Source organism: Hypanus sabinus, chromosome 21, assembly GCF_030144855.1.
Source record: "Hypanus sabinus isolate sHypSab1 chromosome 21, sHypSab1.hap1, whole genome shotgun sequence".
Classification (NCBI taxonomy): Eukaryota; Metazoa; Chordata; class Chondrichthyes; order Myliobatiformes; family Dasyatidae; genus Hypanus; species Hypanus sabinus.
The window spans coordinates 20498071-20519913 of record NC_082726.1 but is presented as its reverse complement, the minus strand read 5'-3'; the positions used below and the strand labels follow the sequence as shown (position 1 = coordinate 20519913).

General features: G+C 45.2%; 1 protein-coding gene across 1 annotated transcript in view; it reads right to left on the bottom strand.

Annotated features, from left to right (window-relative positions):
* Positions 1-8946: 8946 nt before the first annotated feature.
* The window catches only part of LOC132378877 (semaphorin-7A-like), a 46869-nt gene continuing 33972 nt past the window's right edge, over positions 8947-21843 (bottom strand). The window contains exons 10-14 of the mRNA XM_059946144.1: positions 21284-21479; positions 18346-18461; positions 18044-18204; positions 16064-16113; positions 8947-13998 (exon numbers count right to left, since the gene is read on the bottom strand). Of these exons, the coding sequence (XP_059802127.1) occupies positions 13640-13998; positions 16064-16113; positions 18044-18204; positions 18346-18461; positions 21284-21479 (882 nt within the window). The 3' untranslated portion in view covers positions 8947-13639. The remainder of the gene's footprint in view (positions 13999-16063; positions 16114-18043; positions 18205-18345; positions 18462-21283; positions 21480-21843) is intronic.

Genomic DNA, 21843 nt, shown 5'->3' with positions numbered 1-21843 from the left:
AGAAGTTGGGAAGTGAAACCAGTGTAGGCAACACTTCACCTGTGAGTCTGTTGGGGTCACCTACTCTATCCTGTGCCCCCGATGAGGCCGCCTGTATATCAGTGAGATGCAACATAGGCTGGGAGACCACTTCGCCGAGCACCTATGCTCCATCCGCCAGAAAAAGCAGAATTGCCCAGTGGCCACCTATTTTAATTCCACTTCCCATTCCCATTCTGATATGTCTATCCATGGCCTCCTCTACTGCCACGATGAAGTCACACTCAGGATGAAGGAACAGCACCTTATATTCCATCTGGGTAGCCTCCAACCTGAAGGCATGAGCATTGATTTTTCAGACTTCCACTAATGCCCCCCTTCAGCATTCCACATCCCTTTTCCCCTCTCTCACCTTATCTCCTTGTCTGCCCATTGCCTCCCTCTGGTGCTCCTCCTCCCTTTTTTTCTTCCATGGCCTTCTGTCCTCTCCTATCAGGTTCTCCCTTCTCCAGATCTGTATCCCTTTCACCAATCAACTACCCAGCTCTTTACTTCACCCCATTCCCCCCTCCTGGTTTCACCTATTACCTTGTGTTTCTTCCTTCCTCCCACTACCCCCAACCTTTTAACTCTGACTCCTTATCTTTTTTTCTCCAATCCTGATGAAGTGTCTCAGCCCAGAATGTCGACTCTGCTCTTTTCCATAGATGTTTCTGGCCTGCTGAGTTTCTCCAGCATTTTGGGTGTGTTACTTGGATTTCCAGCATCTGCAGAGTTTCTATTATTTGTGATCGGCATAAATTAGACCAATTTTTACAAGAAGGGACACAATTAGTTGTGCTGCTTGCTTCAAGAACCAAATTGTTGAAGAAAAGCAGATGTTCTTGAACCTGATGTTGTGGGACTTTAGCACCCTTTGCCCGATGGGAGCTGTGAGAAAGTGACTTGGCCCAGATGGTGGAGAGCTTTGATGAAAGATACTACCTTCTTGAAGCAGCACCACCTATAGATGCTACAGTGGTGGGGAGTGTTGTGCCATTGATGTATTGGACAGAGTCCAATACACTCTGCAGCTTCCTACACTCATGTGCATTTGGATTACTGTCCCAGACCGTGGTGCAACAGTCAGGATACTTTCAACAATACAGCTGTAAAGGGTTGTTAAAGTGTTGAGTGACAAGCCAAACCTTCTTAAGCTTCTACGAGAGTAAAGACGCTGGTGTGGATTGCTTGCGATTGCACTTATGTACAGGGCCCAGGACAGGTTATCCAATATGCTAATTCTCAGGAACTTCCAACTGATGCCTCTCTCTGCCGCCATTCCCCCGATGCAGAATGGCACTTGTTAGCCCACCTTCTCCTTCCTGCAGTCAATGATCAGCTTGTTAGTTCACATCCTACCCCATATCCGTCCAAAATATCATGGCAGTCTCAGCTCCCACGACTTCAGTGCAGCCCAACATACAGAAGGGGCTGCTCTCACACAATGGCTCCACCAGCCGGTGCAGTCTCACCCCCCCGGGACTCATTATTCACTTTACGCAACATTAAGTGAAACGGCGGGGTTTTCAGAGAGAGCTAAAATTTTAAAAGGAATGCTCTTCACCTTCATGAAGTAAATTAGCCAGAATATGCAATGAGTACACAATATTCCCCCTGCCCCAGAGCCGACGTCTCCCATCCAGGTTCAGGTTCAGAGGGAGGTTTCCCAGCCAGAAGGTCAGGCTCTGTGGAAAATTGTACTGTCCACTTGAATTGCCGAAGGAGTTTGCCAGTGCAGTTTCAAGCAGGGGATGCCGGGTGAAAGATTCCACTGCCAGCTTCAATCAGATTCATGGAGCCTTAGAGTCATAAAGTCATGATCATACTGAATGGCGGTGCAGGCTCGAAGGGCCGAATGGCCTATTCCTGCACCTAGTTTCTATGTTTCTATGTATGATAGGAGAGGAGAGAGGACCATAGATGAAAGGGAAGAAGGAGGGGACACAGGGGGAAGTGATAAGCAGATGAGATGAGGTAATAGGCCTGGGTGGGAGCTGAAGAAAAGGGGAGGGGGAGAGAAAAGTTTTTTTTTATCAGAAGGAGGAATCAAAATTCATGCCATCAGGTTGGAAGCTCCCCAAACGGAATATCAGGTGTCGTTCCTCCACTCCGAATGTGGCCACATCCTGGCACAAGAGGAGGCCATGGATCAACAAGTCAGAACGAGAATGGGAATGGGAATCAAAATATTTGGCCACTAGGAAGTTCCGCTTCTAGCAGATGGAGTGGACGTGTTTGAGGTAATAATTAGTCCAGGGTTTGGGTCCAGAGGCTGTACTGCAAGGGAGACATTCTGCGAATCAAATGAGAAATGAAACAAGAGAGCTAACGCAGTGGATGACTAATTAAATGATTTTCATGTAGTATCTCACATGCAATCTAGGTCACTTCAAAACTATCAGTGCAACAGCATTAATCACTACATGCATACCTTTGAACCAGGAAGTTTAAGGCAGCCCTCAATCAACCAGTGTGTGGTCTCTGCTCAGGCAGGACATGGAGATCTTATTTCCTTACCAGGCAGCATGCATTTATAGTGATTTTAATTGAGATGCAATTGTAGAAAACAAAATAATGTTATGTTGTGACTTTATAAAACACTGGTGAGGCCTCACTCGGAGTATTGTGAACAGTTTAAGGCCCTTTATCTTAGAAAGGATGTGCTAAAACTGGAGAGGGTTCAAAGGAGGTTTATGAAAATGATTCCAGGATTGAATGGTTTGTCATATGAGGAGCGTTTGAAGACTCTGGGGCTGTATTCACTAGAATTCTGAAGAATGATGGCTGGCCTCATTGAAACCTATTGATTGGTGAGAGACCTTGATAGAGTTGCTGTGGAGAGGATGTTTCCTATGGAGGGAGAGCCTAAGACCAGAGGACACAGATTCAAAATAGAGGGGCATCCTTTTAGAATGAAGATGAGGAGGAATTTCTTTAGCTACAGAGTGGTGAACTTATGGAATTCTTTGCCACAGGCAGCTGTGGTGGCCACGTCTTCATGTATACTTAATGCAGAGTTTGATAGATTCTTGATTGGCCAAGACATGTACGGGGAGAAGGCAGGAGTCTGGGGCCATGAGGAAAATAGTATCAGCCATGTTGAAATGACAGAGCAGACTCAATGGAATAAATGGCCTAATTCTGCTCCATATCTTATGGGCTTAAAATAGACCGCAGGTTTGTGAACGAGAAAATTCTCAACTGCAGAACTGAATATCAGAGATCTAAGAGTTCAAGTTCCATCAAAGCAATTTTCTGGATGTGGGGGTTCCCAACGAACTTGATATATTTTATCATTCTTGGCTGTCATTGGGAAGGAGGTTATAACCAGTGATGCCCATGCAATGAGGGTTTATGAGGAGGACTAGAATCACTGACATCTGCAATAAAACTTGTTGTTTTGTGGCAGCAGTACATTGCAAGACATATTGTAAGGTAAATAAATACCAAGTTTGGGTTCATGGACCATTCATTAATCTGATGGCAGAAGGCCAGTGATAGTGAGGGTTAAGTGTGGTGTGGGGCCCAGAATCTGGAGATGAGACAGTTTCCTACTCCTACTGTTCTTGTTTTGACAGAAGGATGAAGGCAATGATTTGGGATCTGTATCCCAATGTGCTCTAGAGTTCAACGAAATCTGCCTGTGAAGACTACTCACCAATTCAGAGAGACCCTTAAACCGCAGTGCAGCTTCAGAACCTGGGAAAATAATGCCCACTACTGTTATATGGAACGTAGACACAGGAAGCTGCAGATGTGGGCATCTTGAGCAAAACGAAACAAACATACTAAAGATGTTCAGTCGTTCAAGCAGCATCTGCGGAGGCAATTAGACGGAGAGCATTTGGAGGGAAGACAGCCAGAATAAGAAGGTGGGAGGGGGAGCTGAGGCAGAGACTGTCAGGTGATAGGTAGAACCAGGAGAGGTGGGCTTTGATGGGAAGGTGGAACCAGAGGGGGGAGGGAGGTTGTAGAGACGGAGAAGAGAGAAAGGAAGCAACTGAAACTGGAAGTTCATTTAGTTACCATGACCAGTTTTGTTATTAGTTACAAAATTGTATTCATGGTCTCTAAATAGAATAATGCATCGATTTTATCAATCCCCTCCTCTTAAATATTTCTATCGTTATCATTTAGCCTATACTTTTCGAGAGCATTATCCTTTTCAAATTTTCCTATAGATGCAGCCTAGTTTTGATTACCTTCTTTATGAATCTTATTTAGAAGTCAGAACTGAGTAACAAGCAGGGTCACACACGAGGAAATCTGCAGATGCTGGAAATTCAAGCAACACACAGAAAATGCTGGGTCATGTTGACGGGAAGTGACTGCATTTCAGCTGACACTACGAGGGGGGGTCATCAACAAAGCACCCATTGACCCACAGTGAAGATCTGGTGATGTCCAATGAGGAACATGGTAAACATGTGATAAACACATGCTCCTTCTTTAGTGAGTTAATCCACATTAACCTATTCCTGCCTACCCTTTCCCCATCTTGTTCCAACTGCCAATTACTTTTTCTTTCTTTGCCTCCCTCCATCTACCACGGTCTCCCAATTCCATTCCCTTTCCTTCTCCTCCCCTACCTGGCACAACCTGTCTGTCATGTTCCACTCCTCCTCTGTCCACTCTACTTCGGACTCCTGACCCATCTCTTTACCCCTCTGCACTCTCAATTCCAAAGCAGGGCTTCAACCCAAAACGTTGGTAACTCCTCCCACTTCTCCCTCCCCCCACAGATCTTGCTCGACCTTCTGAGTTCGTCCAGCCAATTGTTGCTCCTCACGCCACTTGCCTTGTCAAAGCCGTCTGTTTCTTACGTGCTATTAAAGAGCACAAGGACCTGACAATAGAATATGTAATTAGCTTAGATCTTCCGGCTTTTAAATATTCATAAGTATTTTTTTGTATCAGCTCCTCAGGAAATATCTCCAAAAGGCCTTTGCTGATTTTGCCAGCTGGCTTCAGGATTAAACAAGAGGTTCTTTGAAAGGATGTAATCAGGTTGCTGTTGACGGCGAGTGGGGAGGAGGGGTTTCTCTCCGATACAAACTGTGGCTCAGACAGCTCAGCGGAGGGACTGAGGACGGCGATTCGCTCTGTCGCCGCGTGGTGCTGCTGTGCGGATTTTCACCTGAAGCTCGGCGAGGAATCGGGATGGAGGGAACCGCTCGCCCGTTGCACTTCACCAATCCGCCCATTCTAGCCAGTGGGAGCACAGACACAGACAGAGAGGCAGTGGATGCTGGAACCTGGAACGACAAACAAGATGCTGGAGGAGCTCAAGGGAGGGCATCAAACAGCCTCTGCGGAGGGAAATGGACAGCTGACATTTTGGATCAAGACCCTGCATCTGGTTTGAAAGGTAGTGGGGAGATAGCCAGTATAAAGAGGAGGAGCAAGAGCTGGAAGGTGATAGGTGGACGCAGGTGAGAAGGGTATTTAGGCAGATGGAGGAGGAAAGCATAGAAATAGTGACAGGCTGTGGGGTAATAGGGCTTCAGAAGATGGATCTGATAAGAAAGGAAAGTGGAGAACGGAATCAACTACTTGCTGGATGTGATGTGGGCAGCTATGGAAACTAACTTCTCCCTGGCCATCTCTAAGCACTAGTTTCAGGGCAATTCCCACAGCACTGTTGAGTGGGGTTATAATAACCTCACAGTCAACGTCAGCAGGACTAAGGAACTGACTCTGAACTTTTGAAAGGGAAGTCAGATGAACAGTTCAGGAGATCTGGCAGCACAGAAGACTGTAACAAACTCCTGTGTAAACACAATGAAAGTCAATCCGGCTAATTGCACCGCAATGTGGTATGGGAGTTCAAATACACAGGAAAGCATGAGAGTTGTGGGCCCGGCCAATTCCATCAGAGGTGCAGATCTCCGCGTTATTGGGACGTCTACAAGAGGCAAAGTCTCAGGAAGGTAATATCCATCGTCAGGGACCCCCACCATCGACACCATGCCCTCAACTCGTTGCTGCCATCAGGCAGGAGGTACTGGAACCTGAAGGAGCACACCGGAAGGTTCAACAACAGCTTCCCCACTGCCACCAGGCTCTTAAATTGATCTGAAAACCCCAAATTCAAAGTTCAAAGTAAATTTATTATTAAAGTACTTATAAGTCACCATATACAACCCATTTTCGTGCAGGCATTCACAGTAAATTCAAGAGACAGAATGAAATCAATGAAAGACCATACCCAACAGTACGGGTGAACAACAAATGTGCAAATGACAACCAACTGTGCAAATGCAAAAAAAATATTAATATATAAGCGATAAATATCAAGAACATGAGATGAAGAGTCCTTGAAAGTGAGTCCATATGTTGTTGCAACAGTTCAGTGACAGGGTGACTGAAGTTGAACAAATTGTCCCCCTTGGATCAAGAGCCTGCTGGTTGAGGGGTAATAACTGTTCCTGAACCTGGTGGTGTGGGTCTTGAGGCTCCTGTACCCTCTTCCTGATGGCAACAGGGAGAAACAAGCATGACCTGGGTGGTGGGGCCTTGATTACGAATGCTTCTTTCCTGCATCAGAGCGCCATATAGATGTGCTTGAAGGAGGGCAAAGCTTTACGCATGATGGACTAGGCTGAATCCATTACTTTTCATAGGATATTCCATTTAAGGAAAATGGAATCTTCATACCAAGTTGTGATGCAACCTGTCAATATACTCTGCAGCGCACATCTATAGAAGTTCATCAAAGTTTTAGATGCGATGCTGAATCTTCACGAACTTCTTGCTACCTTACTTTCTGCCTGATGGACAAGTCATCTGAAATGCTATCACCGAAGAATTTAAAGTTACTGACTTCTCCGCTTCTGATCCCCCAGTGAAGACTGGCTCATGGACCTCTGGTTTCCTCCTCCTGAAGTCAATAATCAGCTCCTTGGTCTTGCTGACATTGAGTGAGAGATTGTTGCTGTGGCGCCACTCAGCCAGATTTTCAATCTCCCTCCTATTTGCTGCTTCGTCACCACCTTCGATTAGGCCAATGGCAGTGGTGTCGTCAGCAAACTTAAACATGCACCTTAGGCTGCATTTCCCTCAACTTGTAGTAATGTTGTTATGTTTACCGTTGTTTATTTTTTCGTGCAAATTACATATAATGAATACTAATTTAACATTCTGTTAACTTATTTTTGTCTTTTCTGTAGTGTAATGTACTACTGCGGCAAGAATTTAGTTTTCGTGGCATTCATACACTGGGTATGTTCACCCTTGGCATCAACTTGAACTTGGACAAATTACAATGGACCTTTTCTTGCTTGCTCTTGATATTTATCCAGCTTGCAGTCTTACCCTCTACCCCCACAGCACCCCCACCCTGTGAAGCTGCAGCAGCAAAGTTGCTGCCAGACTCTGACTGAGCAGCCCAAACCCAATCAGCCAGAGGCAGAGATCTGATGCTGAAGCAGACCTGGCCAACACTCATCTGTTTTCAACACAGGAGATTCTGCAGATGCTGGGACACACACACATTAAGATGCCAGAGGTACTCTGCAGGTCAGGCAGCATCTCTGGAAGAGTCAACGTCTTGGGGCAAGACCCCTCTTCAGGACGTACATTTATTTGTAGTTTCATGCTCACACACTTCCTCTCCATAGCAGATCCAACAGAAACTTTCGACAGAGAACTGAGAACATTTGCAGGAAATGACGGGTTAGCGCAGACAGGCTGTGCTTCCACAATGTCAGCAAACACAATCCTTTCCACCCTTGGAGCGACAGCAGTTTGAAACTGCCGCTTTATTCCATGGTGACAATGCTCCTTAGAGGCTGGCTGACTGTTTCTCCTTTAACTTTTTGTGAACTCCTGATCAGCACAGGATTACGTTGGGACACACATTACTTTGCAACTATTCACAGTATTGAACTCAGTCAGAATTTCCCCAGACCCCAAAGAGTTTTGCTTCCCAGGTAAAAAGCACCAAAAGGCAATGGAACAAAAGCACAGGGCCCTGTGTAACAGTTTTATATGAGTAAGATTAGATTAGGTGATTTCCCCAAAGAAATCCTATGTCCGTATTCTGAAGTGCAGGTGGTGAAGCCCCCTTCACCCAGAAAGTATTAGAATCAGTAAAACTAACCCATGTGGTAATCACAAAAGATCCTGCAGATGCTGTAAGTCTCGAGCAGTGCACATACAAAATACTGAAACCAAGGTGGTCAGGCATATAGTATCACCTCTGAACTTTGACTCATTGTGTAACAACCGGACAGCTCATAACCCCTGTAACACCTCACAAAACTGTTCATTTCAAAAAGAATTTGGCACTTGTTTTAAGTAAGTTTTCAATGTTCTCATGCAGTGACTTCACAAAAGTAAAAGACAAGTGTTCCTGAATAACACACACAAAGTGCTGGACAGAACTTAGCAGGTCAGGCAGCATCCACGAGGAGGATTAAACAGTTAATGTTTAGGGTTAACACCCTTCCTTGGGGCTAATGAAGGGTCTCAGCCTGAAATGTCAACTGTTTATTCCCCTCCATAGATGCTGCCTGACCTGCTGAATCCTCCAGCATTTTGTGTGTAATTCTGGATTTTCAGCGTCTGCAGAATCACTTGTGTGCAACTGTTCCTGAATTACTTGAATCATTTGGCTGCAAGTAAGCCAGGATTAACTGCTGAGTTTGATTAACGTGCAGACGTTTGTGAGTAGGGTCACGTGCAGGAAATGCACTAAAGCCAGCCCTGTGGTGTACTCTGGCTCTCTGTCGCATGCGGTAAGCTGCCTCTATCTCTGTTAGACACAAGCAGGTTACTACATTGACAGAGAGCAGCAGTACCCTTTAGCTTGATGGGTCCCATAATCCAAATGAGAATCATGCTGGTGATCATTGGGAGTTCTGCTCTCTGTAGAGTGCCTCCTTTCCCTGTGAAGTTTGAACAAATTTGAAGCTTATTTCACTGTGGGGACAACCTATCTTTATTGGACAACTATGTAAAATACAAGCAGAACAGTTCACTTCCAAAGTCCGGTTGACATTAAAGAAGTATTGCACAGAGATTTTACAAATCAGGACATATTAATATTTATTGGACCACTATGTAAAACACAAGCAGAACAGTTCATTTACAAAGTCTAGTTGATGTTAAACAAGAATTGCACAGCGATTTTACAAATCAGGTCACATTAATACTTCTGTCCATTGTCAGTCAGGACACAACATCTCCAGTCACTGCACTGCAGCCCCACTTGTCTGGCACAGCTTGTGCTTCCTCCCAAACACAGTCATATGGGGGGGGGGGGGGGCAAAGGTCACAATGTACCAACAGGAGAAGTTGTCTTATATCTTCACCTCAATTGTACATCCTCCCTCCTTTCAGCACTCTCAGGGCCCAGCCCAGCTGCAATCTCCCTGGAGGCCCCTGCGTCACAGCCGTTCACACAAATCACAACCCAAACATTCAATTATACAAGCTTAGACTCGCTCTTGCAGAATTTATATGAATAAATAAATAAACACTAAATATTTGTTTCCCAGCTCACATTTCTGGTACACGTGGAGATGCACAGCTTCCTATTACAGAAAATGGTGCTGCAACACCACCCCTCCATAATGCAGGCTCTCTGTACGGCAGAGCCACAGCAAAGATTAGACCTGTTGCCGGGGCTTCAGGTCGTTGCCAGGAGCCGAGTTTCCTCCATCATCTCTCCACAAACATCTGCTGGACCTCCAAGAATATTGCCCTGAACTGGTATGACAGATTTCAGTGCATCAGAGTGCAGGGTGTATGATGCAAAGGTGAAAAAATGCAAATTGCAATCAAAGTTATATCTCATCAGTGGCAAATAGAAAAATAATTTATAATATAAATTTATAAATTTATAATTTATAAATTTATAATTTATAAATTATAATTTATAATTTATAATTTATAAATTATAAATCTGTACAGTTAAACATATTCTAACAAAATGTAATAAATACAAAGTTACTGAGGTATAAATCCATCCTTCAAATGTGAACTAATCTGCTCCAGGAATGTACTGGATGTCAACATTCCTGTAAAACACCATGTTAACAGCTCGGAGTTCATTCATCCATTCACGGTGAAACACAGCCCTAGACCTGTGTGCTCACTGTACTGCACACAGAGAGAAACAATCAGCATTTGGTCTTGGCAACTTTCTGATAAACAGCCGGAACTGTTAACTCTGTTTTCCTCTCTCTGTTACTCCAGGACAGTTTCTGCTTTACTTTGGGATTTCCAGTGTCCATAGTATCTGGCTTTTGTTGGGATTGTGAAGAATCTACAAGCCTGTCGGAGAAGGTGACATTTTGAGAGCAATGCCACTTACTTCAGTGGTCTCACCTCCGCTTCCCTGTGGACAATAATTGTTGGAACTCCCTCGTCAGATCCAAAGTATACAGCAGAACGTAAATCCGTGAACCTTCTTTAAAATCTTCAGGATGTGCACAGCACAATGTCAGACCACCCAAAATATTTGTGTGTCGGTTTGAATTGCATAAGACAAACAACAAAACTTTGAGCAGCTGAAAATGTGCAACTCTGCCTTAGAATCATAGAATCCACCTGACTTCACACACACTGATGCAGTGCTCTTCTCCTTCTTCCCTGCTGTCACATTCATATGGCAGCGTTAGTTTTCACCTTCTGCACAAACTTATCCACGTTACATCAAATTCCCCCACTCAGTTCCAGATTAACCCAGACCCACCCTCCCCAACAAACCCTATGTTTATGGAAACACGTTGGCTGAAGATCCCATTAGTCAATGCCAGCCTTTGTTGAAATATCCAAACCCCATCCTCATTTCTCCATCTCCCCGATAACTACATTTCCCGGATATCGATCAGCTTCCCTGAAATACTTATGGATAACACCATACATTCAGAATAACTGGTGGTTAGATTGTGTTTTCCAGCAGAATGCATATTGCCTGAACATTTAAATATAGTTTTTATAAAGAAAGCCCCCCCAAATTAACCCGAGCCTAATCGCGGGAAATTTTCAATGACCAATTAACCACTCGGAGGAAACCCACTCGGTCTCAGGGAGAACAGACGAACTCCTTACAGACAGCAGTGGGAATTACACCCAGGGCGCTGATACTGTAAGGCATTGCTTTCCATGGCTTCAGAGGCTTAAACATCCCAGACCAAGGGGGATCTGTGTTTCCATTTTAAACTCTGTCTCCCGTTGCCCCAACCCACCCCACCCCTGCCCTGGATAACCCAAGATTTGAGCTACAGATTAGCCAGGGTTAACCTGAAGGCCAAAGCAGCCTGAAGATGTCTCGGTGTACCTAGTCCCTGTAAAAAAAAAACTGCGCAGAAGTATGGTGGAGCATTCTGGAAACACGTTCTGCAAGTTTGCTGTCGCTATTAGCAATGTTAGCCTTTTCATTCATGGCAGCTCTTTCTGCAGATTAGGGTGGCAAAGTTACTCAAAGCAGGAGTATCTGAGGCATCTTATCACACTACAGACTAAAATGGCTGGGTGTATACCGTGGGGACTCTGGGTAGGGATGGATGGTGCGGGCTCCTGATGCTCAAGGTCAAATCACCTGCCAACTCCAACCAATCACGATGATTATGAGGGCAAGTTGCTAGAGTGCAGTCAGAGAGAGGGCAACGGGGGAGGAAATACATGTTGAAGGAAAACATCCCTATCAAAGTACAGACTCCCATCCCACATTGTAACTTTAGTGCAATGAAATGGTTTCTTGTCGGCCCTCGATAACACACTTCACTTATCAAAGTCTGTCACAGAGTCCTGATCTAGCTCACCTGATTCACATTACAGGACCTCCTTCCTCTTTCTGCCTGCTCATCAGGACCTCTGCTTGTTTATCCGACCCCTTTTAGAATGCCCCACAAACAGCCTGTGATGGCTTTGGCCCTGGCATCTGGAGGCAGGACCCCATCCTGGAAGTGACTGTCTTTTCTCCTCACCATTAGTTCTCCACCCACTATCGCCCTCGGACCCTCATTCCTCAAACCCCTTCCCCACGCAGCAATGTCACCCACTCTGCTCTGACCTTAGATCTGGATGGATTTCCCCGAGATACAGCCACGCCTCCCAGCACCCAGCAGGAGAATGTTGCTTTGGACTGGTGTGCATGGAGGCTGCCTCCCTTCCTCTGGCTAGCAGGGTTCTGAACAGAAAATTAACTTAGTTACTCAGCGCCCTTTCACCTGTGGATCACCATCATACATCAGAAAATCCCAGAGTGAGCTCCAGTTTCCTCACTGGCTCACCTGGTCCAGGTTTCTGGGGTAATGGCCAGGAGGTGGTGTGGGTTGAGACAGCCTCTGATGATTGGAGCCATGGCACACAGCACAACTCCATGCTAGCCAACCTACTCCCGTTGCCTGCATTTGGCCAAAATCTCTCTGAAGTTTTCTTGTCCGTGTATCTGCCCAAATGTTTTCAAAACATTGTGATTGTACCCACCTCTACCAACTTTTCTATCTGTATATCCACCACTTTCTGCCCCTCAGATCCCCACTCACCTTAAACCTATGCCATCTAGCTTTAGATTCCCCTACCCTGAGAAAAAGCCTGCAACTCCCCAACCTATCTGTAACCCTCATAATTTTGTAAACATCTCTAAGGGAACCTCTCACCCTTTTTCACTTCAGGAAAAGTCCTGGCCTGTCCAATCTCTCCTATGTCCTCCAACCCTCCACTCCAAGCAACAAGACTTCGAGTCTTTTCTGCATCCTCTCTAGTTTAATGACACGCCTCCTGTGGCCTGGCAAACAGAACTGCACACAGTACTCCATGCAATCTGACCCACGTTTTGCACAACTGAGATGGGATGTACTGAGTGCCATGGGCAGTGATGCCACAAGCCTTCTTCACCACTCTGCCCACCTGCATCATCACTTTCAGGTGCCCGTGTACTTCTAGCCTTTGATCTTCTTGTTCTACAGCATTCGCCAGGGTCCGACCATTCTCACCTACTCTAACTTCCCAAAAAGCATTACTCTGCAACAGTCAGCATTCCATTCCTTTGTTCATTTTCCTATAGAATCTGTATCTTTTTGTAGCTTCAGACAACTTCCCTCACTGTCCACTGTATCGCCAGTTCTGCTGAGTTCAAACAACAAACAATCGTAAAAGCTTAAATCTGTTTTTCCCTCTCCCTGACAATAATGAGCTGAGTCATAAATTTACGGATGGATTCAGATTCAAACTTTGAAAACCATGCAAATTAAAAACAGAAATAAAGCAACTTTGTATAACTGACAAGTCAACATCCTGAAACTTTAACTCAAGATTCTCCCTCTACAGACACTGCCTGACCTACTGAGTAATTATGGCATTTTGATCATTATTCAGCTGTTGCTTAGGTCAGTGGAAACTTCAAGGACTAAATCCAAATTTCCAAGATAATAAAGGGCTGCATTTTCCCTCCAAATTCCTAGCCTCACAAATGAGAAGTAATGATCTGATATCTAGGAATTATTTAAAGAACGTCTGAACAAGATCACCATTTGGAACCCTGGATGTCTGGATGTTGGCAGGCTGACTGAACCTGGAGCCTCAGGGAAGGATGGGAATTGTTTGTCAACTAGATGGCTCTGAGGAAAATGCGTCTCTGTTGTCAGGGAAACATCACTCAGGTTCATTACAAAAACTGAAAATGGACTACCATCAACACAGAGAACATAACACTGGAGAGGTGAATTGAAGTGCTGCCGTTATCCTCAACAACGTAAGCAGCATGACAACGTTTCATTCCTCTTTCATTTGAAAAGCATTCATAATAGCCAATATCAGCTTCAGAAACTTCTCTTAAGAGCAGCAGACAGTCATCACCGTTCGAAGTACAGGGCAGCTCCTTGCTGTCATTGAACCTCCACCAGTAATTGGCGTGATAGGATTTCTTTGGGCAGGGCAGGTACACGGAGATGCCTTTGTCAAGAGAGAGAGGGAGCACCGGCCAGTCCTGAGGGATTTTCTGCCGTGAGGAACTCAGGCGTGCAACTGTGAGGAAAAAGATGGAGATAATTAGTTTGCTGGATTGGTCCAGTTCCCTTCAGCTCACAGAACTTCTGAGATTTTATATCAGGCTCAAGTGCCCTTGACAATTATATCAGTTCAGGCAATTGACCGCTATGGATTCTTAATGTTATCAACACAGAAGGCCATTTGGCCCATCATCCATGTGAGCTTGCTGCAAAAGTTATCCCTGCAACTTGTGTTTTCCCCAAAGTTGTGCCTCTCTCCTTTAAACTGTGACTGTCACAGCCACAGATTCTGCTGCAGGGGCTCTCGGTAATTGTGCTTATGAATATGCACATTTCAGCTAATAACTGTTTAATTTTGCTGGTATCTAATTCCCTTTTCATTGTAATGCTGGTCGAGACTTGAGCAAAGCACAGCAACGCTACGTTGCCTGCTTGCATTCAACCCTCTTTGAGAAAGTGGTCTATCAATTCGACTTACGCTGGAAATGAGCGCTACTCGTTTTACATTTAGATATTTGCAGTGCTGCATCTAGTTTTCCAATTCAGAGTTTTAGTTAATGGCGCTGTTTGGTCTCGCATTTATTGTTTTCCCAATCACAAACAAGAGTAGTTCCACAGGTGCTGGAAATCCAAGCAACACACACAAAATGCTGGAGGAACTCAGCAGGCCAGACAGTGTCTATGGGAAAAAGTACAGTCGATGTTTTGGGTCGAGAGACTTCGGCAGGAGCGGAGAAAAAAAGATGAGCAGTAGATTTGAAAGGTGGGGGAGGAGAGGGAGAAACACAGGGTGATAGGTGAAACCACGAGGTGGGGTGGAATGAAGTAGAGAGCTGGGAAGTTGATTGGTGAAAGAGATACAGGGCTGGAGAAGGGGGAGTCCAATAGGAGAGAACAGAAGGCCATGGAGAAAGAATAGAGGGGTTGGAGCACCTGAGGGAGGCGATGGGCAGGCAAGGAGTTAAGGGGGACGGGGAATAATGAAGGAGTTGGAGGGGGTGTCGATTTCTTGAGCTTCAGGTAATGGTCCCCTCCCTTCACCATTCCCCATCCCATTATCTCCTTGCTTGTCCATCACCCTAACCCCCTTTTCTTTCTTCTATGGCCTTCTGTTCTCTCCTATCAGACACCCCCTTCTCCAGCCCTGTATTTCTTTCACCAATCAACTTCCCAGCACTTCATTCCTCCCCTTCCTGGTTTCACCTATCACCTTGTGTTTCTTCCTCCCCTCCCACACCTTTTAAATCTACTCTTCATCTTTCTTCTCCAGTCCTGCCGAAGGGTCTCGGCCCGAAATGTTGACTGTACTTTTTTTCTTAGATGTTGCCTGGCCTGTTGAGTTCCTCCAGCATTTTGTGTGTGTTGCTTTATTATTTTCCTTTCCCTTCATATCAGGTTCAAATTAAAGTCCGTGGATTATCGACCCACTTCAGTGTCTCTCTCTCCCCCCGCACTGAGCCATATCCACGATGATCTCTGCCTGAACCTGCTGTTTTACAGATGACCCACTGTTGCTCCTGTTCTGCATGGTCCATACAGAAAGAGGCTGTGTGTTGGTGCATGGCCAAGTGGTTAAGGCATTCGTCTAGTGATCTGAAGGTCGCTCGTTTGAGCCTTAGCTGAAGCTGCGTTTGTGTCCTTGAGCAAGGCACTTAACCACACATTGCTCTGCGACGACACCGGTGCCAAGCTGTATGGGTCCTAATGCCCTTCCCTTGGACAACATCAGTGGCATGGAGAGGGCAGACTTGCAGCTTGGGCAACTGCCAGTCTCCCATATAACCTTTCCCAGGCTTGCGCCCTGGAAACTTTCTAAGGTGCAAATCCATGGTCTCATGAGACTAACAAAGGCCTACACACACTACACAGAGAAAGAGGAAGAGAGTCTTCACTTCATATCTCAAGCATCAGAAAGCAAAAGGATATCAAAAATAGAGTAGTCTCCTTTACAGGATATAAACAGTTCTGACTATGCTGTGTCAGTGGCCGCAAACGGACCTTGCAGAAAATGGATGCTTTGAAGTGAGAACTGAACCTGGAACCAGAGGAATGAAACTGTGCATCATTGGACTATTTCTCACCTGAACCCTGGACACAGCCGTCACCCTTCTTGAGATTTTGTATGACAGTCCTGCGAAATGAAACGGAATGCAGAATTCAGCATCTGTACTGAGAGTGGTGAACCCACCCTCGACCAGTTAGTGTAGGCAAAATAATTCTATCACCCCCTTAGACTTCCCTCCTTTACAACATCATTACATTGCCAGTAGTGAGATAGTCAGAAGCAGTGATACATAAACAAAACTGTTTTAATTCCTGTTTCCCAGATTCTCTACTTCTCTCACTAATTTGTTAGGGAAAATATCTTGGCAGCAGCTTGTGAGTGTCCTGTTGTGTCCCGGGTCCTAGCAGGTCACACTCACACCAGGACTGACCTGCTCCAGATTGTGGTCCAGCAATCCCTTGGGTCCAACTCTCCCCTAAGCCCTTGCCCCTCTGTAACACTGCATCATTCTCAAGCTCGATGACCCCCCCCCCCCCCCCAAAGTCCTCGGCAACTCCATTTCCAGGCTGCCGTGCATTCTACATTTTCTTGGAATTGCTACTGGCAGCCACGCCTTCTACCACAGAATCTCCTCCCACTGGAGATTGGAGTCAAATGCATGACACACCTTGTCTGGCTGCAGTAGAAATTCATATTGAGGGCAATCTTGTTACGAGTCCAATAGCTTGTTACCCAGTGCTTTAGGACTCGGAAGTCAGGAGATTGAGCTGGTGAATGGTTCCCCTTGTGCAGCCATGAGTTTAAAAAAAAACAGGCTTCTAAATTCAGTTCCTCATCTACTATGGGTAGTGGCAGTGTACATCGTGCCAGATAAAGGGCACTGACGAGTAAAGGGATCTTAATATTACACTGGCAACTGGCATTGGATTAGGTACCTGGTACCGTACTGGCAAGGGGAAAGAGATTGGTTAATAGATGCTCCAGTCTTTGGACAGGATATTGGGTTATAGAATATAGAATGTAGAACATTACGGAACAGGAAGTGGCTGTATAGCCCTCCCTGTCTTCACCCACTATCATGCTATTCTAACTAATCTTACCTGCCTACACAGTGTTCATATTCCTTCTCTTTCCTGTCCATCATTGTGTTTGCCGAAACCAGGGGTTCCCAACCTGGGGTCCACAGATCCCTCGGTTAATGATAGGGGTCCATGGCATAAGAAACGTTGGGAACCCCTGGTCTTCTCAATTGATGGAATTCTATCCATTTCTAGCACTTCCGCTGGCAGCTTGTTCCGAGTTCTGCATTGATAAGGGATTGCGTTGGAAATCGACTGATAGTGGCCATTAGATTCAATGTTGGGTTCTAGACCGTATTGGCCTTGGATTAGATGCCGGGTTGTTTCTAAGAGGGCATTGGTTTGGATAATGTATCCTGAACTAATAACAGGAATCAAAAAGTCAGTATGCATTGGTTTGGACATTGTAGACTGCACCGAAAATTGGCCCATCATAATCATTGGACAAATGTCCCCACATCAATGGAAAAACCTATCGCGCATCTGAACGGAGCTCCTGCACAACATTTACAAGCGATTGTCAGCCACAATAGACATCCAACAGCAGCAAACACCATTTCCCAGCCCAGCTACCAGCTCTCGGGCACAAATACTGGGAAAAATTCCCTTCAGTGCCCACTGTATTGAGTGAGGTGCAGGCACACACAAACACGTGGACTGATGGAAAAGCAAATATATAACAGTGTGTCCGTGTCCCTTTCCTCTCTGCAAAATACTGTTCAATGCAGAAATTACTGAAGCCAACTTATGCCACAATCCAGCTGCATGAACATCAGCACCCGATGTGTCACTGGATGAGTGACAGTGACTGGATAACTTGTTACATGCTTAGTGAGATGTTTAGTGTCCAGCTGACAAAACAGCTGGTTTAATGGGTCACTGAAGGGTTAATCCATTTAGTGGTGTTCTCCCTCAGAACTGCACCAGACCTTCAGTCTGAATTTCATACAGAGGAAGAAAATAATTGAAGGACGTACTTAGGATTGTGTGTGTAGGGGACACATTTCTGTTCCTTAGTATCCCATCCACAGTAAGGATCTCTGGCCTGAACACATTCTCCACAGCTTCCATAGTATAGCTCACACCGCACCAGTGAGAATCGAACCTGCTCCCTGGCAGATGTGACGTACAAAAGTTTCTGGAAAGAAAAAGTGAAATTCTTTCAATGTCAATGTTTGTACTACAGTTATTTTCAAAGTTTTAGTATAAATATTTCTGGTTATTGCTACTCCTGGTTTGTGTTTGCAGGTCAGAGGTGACCACTGACCTTTGCACTTACCTCGGTAGAGTCAAGGGACATTGACAGAATTGGTGCAGATTCTTTTAAAACAGAAAGCTCTGCTACAATGAAGGTTGGGGGATCAATCTCAAGAATCTTCTGGATTTTACCATTTCCTGTGGAGGAAAAATTACCCAAGATTTCAGAAAGATGGGAACAATAGGAATTCACATTGTTCACAGTATAACATTCTACAGGAGAGAGGGAGAGAGAGTGGGGGGAGAGAAGAGAGAGAGAGAGAGAGAGAGAGAGAGAGAGAGAGAGAGAGAGAGAGAGAGAAGAGAGAGAGAGGGGAGAGAGAAGAGAGAGAGGGGGGGAAGAGAGGGAGAGAGAGAGAGAGAGAGAGGGGAGGAGAGAGAGGTGGGGAGGAGAGAGGGGGAGGAGAGTGAGGGGGAGGAGAGTGAGGGGGAGGAGAGTGAGGGGGAGGAGAGTGAGGGGGAGGAGAGTGAGGGGGAGGAGAGTGAGGGGGAGGAGAGTGAGGGGGAGGAGAGTGAGGGGGCGGAGAGTGAGGGGGCGGAGAGTGAGGGGGCGGAGAGTGAGGGGGCGGAGAGTGAGGGGGCGGAGAGTGAGGGGGCGGAGAGTGAGGGGGCGGAGAGTGAGGGGGGCAGAGAGTGAGGGGGGACAGGAGAGAGACCGACTGCACCCCAAGAACTGGGGACTAACACAGTCAATACAGTGTCCACTCCACCAAACAATCACTGAGAGTACTGACTATATAATGGTAACCATCGACTGGCTAGATAGCACCTTCTTACCCAGTATGTTACCTTGCATAGCTGGTCCCATATGGGCTGTAAGGGACTACACCCACATTTTTCCCAGCCACCCACCCCAGTCAACCTGGGTGAACCTGACAGAACTTAACCAGACTTGCCGACATTGGACGAGCTCTCTGTGAGACACAAGGCTTCCACACCCAGAGAGATGGAGAGCTTCCTGTGATTCACCAGCCCATCCCTTCTGGGGAAGCAATGAGCTCCACTGGGTTACCATCCCTGAAGAATTACCAGAAATGCAGAGAAACCATACCAACCTCACACCAGTCAGCCCAGTGCAACAATGCAAGTGACCTTAAGTTACAGAAGCCACAGGCCTAACTTGACTTGGGTCATTGACTTGGTTGGGGTTAATTTAAGGCAGGAATCTAAGAGGAATTTGTCTATTTTCAATACGTTAATGTGACAAGAGTGTTTAGTCTCTGCAAGAAGGTGCCTAAGACTTTTGCACAGGATGGTATGTTTTGAAACGATCTTAATAGTTTGTTTGCAAAACAAAGTTTTTCACTGTACCTTGGTACATGCGACAATGATGAAGCAAATGTAACTATACAGGTTTACCCCAAGCTAGTACACAGGTGATGTGGTAGCCAGTGTGCTCTGTATTCTCCAAAATTTGGTTCCATTGAAACCCAAGGAATTTTTTATTCCAGTGACAGCTACTTCGATACCAATTCATAACACCCATCCCTACCACTGTTTGGTTGCCTGTCACATTGCTATTTGTGGGAACTCCCTGTACATAACCTTGGATGTTTACAACCATTTATTTCACACTTTGTAAAAGAATCAACTACTCTTCAATGAGAAGGATGCAAGTACTTACTTTACAATACCCTGTAACACCTAGCAAGGATTTACCTTGGGAAATTGGCTGTTCTCTCTGCACATATTACAGATGGAGGGAGTTCAATAGATCCACAACACGGAAATCAAGGTGGGTCACATTCACCAGAACTGAATCATCAGCTGATTAATCACATCCTCCCATCAAATGGATTTTAACTATTTATTGAGAAGGCTCTAACATGCCCAGCTCCATCATGGCCACTAGCCTCCCCAGCTTCAAGGACATCTTCAAAAGGCGATGCCTCAAAAAGGCTGCATCCATCATTAAAGGCTCCTCTTCACCCAGGACATGCCATCTTCTCATTGCTACCATCACAGAGGAAGTACAGGAGTCTGAAAACACACACTCAACATTTCGGAAACAGCTTCTTCCCCTCCATCATCAGATTTTGGAACAGAGAAACTACGATATCTATCTCTATCTCTCTCTCAACCAACCATATCAGAATCAGATTTACTATCACTGGCATATCTTGTGAAATTAGTTAACTTACAGGCAGCAATACAATGCATACATCATAAATATAGAAAATAAATCAATTACAGTATGTGTGCGTATATATAGTTTAATTAAAAATAATGCAAAACATAAATATTTTTTTTTTAATTGTGAGGTAGCATTCGTGGGACCAAAATCCATTGAGAAATCAGATGGCAGAGGGGAAGAAACTGTTCCTGAATCACAGAGTGTGTGCCTGCAGGCTTCTGGACCTCCTTCCTGAGAAGACGGCATGTCCTGGGTGATGGGGGTCTTTAATAATGGATGTCGACTTTCTGAGGCGCCGCTCCTTGAAGATGCCTTGGATGCTAATACGAAGGCTGGTAGCCGTGATGGAGCGGAGTAATTTTTATTTGACATATTTATACATTTACAATATTTTTATATGTTACAATATACTGCTGCCACAAGAGTATGTCAGTGATATTAAATTAGGTGTTTAATACATTGGTCAAGCCCAGATATTCCTGTGAGATTACTTACACAAACATTATGGACTCCAGGAGCAGGTGCTCGGGAGTGGTGGGGATATGTGGATGGGCAGGAGATGGGGAATTGCTTAGAGATGGAAAACACTAGGATCAGGGCTTTAGAATTTCAACCAGGCTCATCTGTAGAGGAAGGAGTAGATATTGCAAGTTGTCACTTGCCTACGGTGAAAGATCTGAAGCATTGACCATCCTTCCCACACTACACTGAAAGGCAGCTGGGAGAAGCTGCAGAAATAAAATTGAGACTTAGATGGGAAATGATGCGAGAAAGCTCATGTGGAGCTTAAAAACCTTCAGAGCAACTGCTGGTTATTATCACTTACCCATCGCCACGTACAGGACACGGGACTCTATTCCTTCGGGGCCAATAACAGAATCCACGACTATTTTCTTGAAATGGTTCTGATAACTGATCATGAGAGGGTTTTTTCCAATGGGATTGATTGAAACTGCCATTTCTGGATGGTTCTCCATAACAACGAGTACCTTACCCGGCAGTTCCTTTGTGTTATTGACACACTGCAATATTAAGGAAACAAGGCTCAAAGTAAATTTTTACTACAAAGTACATATATATGTCACCATATATAACCCTGAGATTCATTTCTTTGTGGGCATTCTCAGCAAATCTATAGAATTGGAACTATAACAGGGAGCAATGAAAGATCAACAGACTGCAGAACACGACAGACTCTGCAAATGCAAATATAAATAAATAATAATAAATAAAAGAACATGAGGCAATGAGATAAAGAGTCCTTCAAGTGAGATCACTGGTTGTGACACAAAACAAGTTAGTCAAAGATGAAGGTCAGGGAGCCCTTCCCAATCTAAAGTACGAAGTAAAGAAGCTGTGAAGGAAAAGGACTGAAATTTAGTCAAA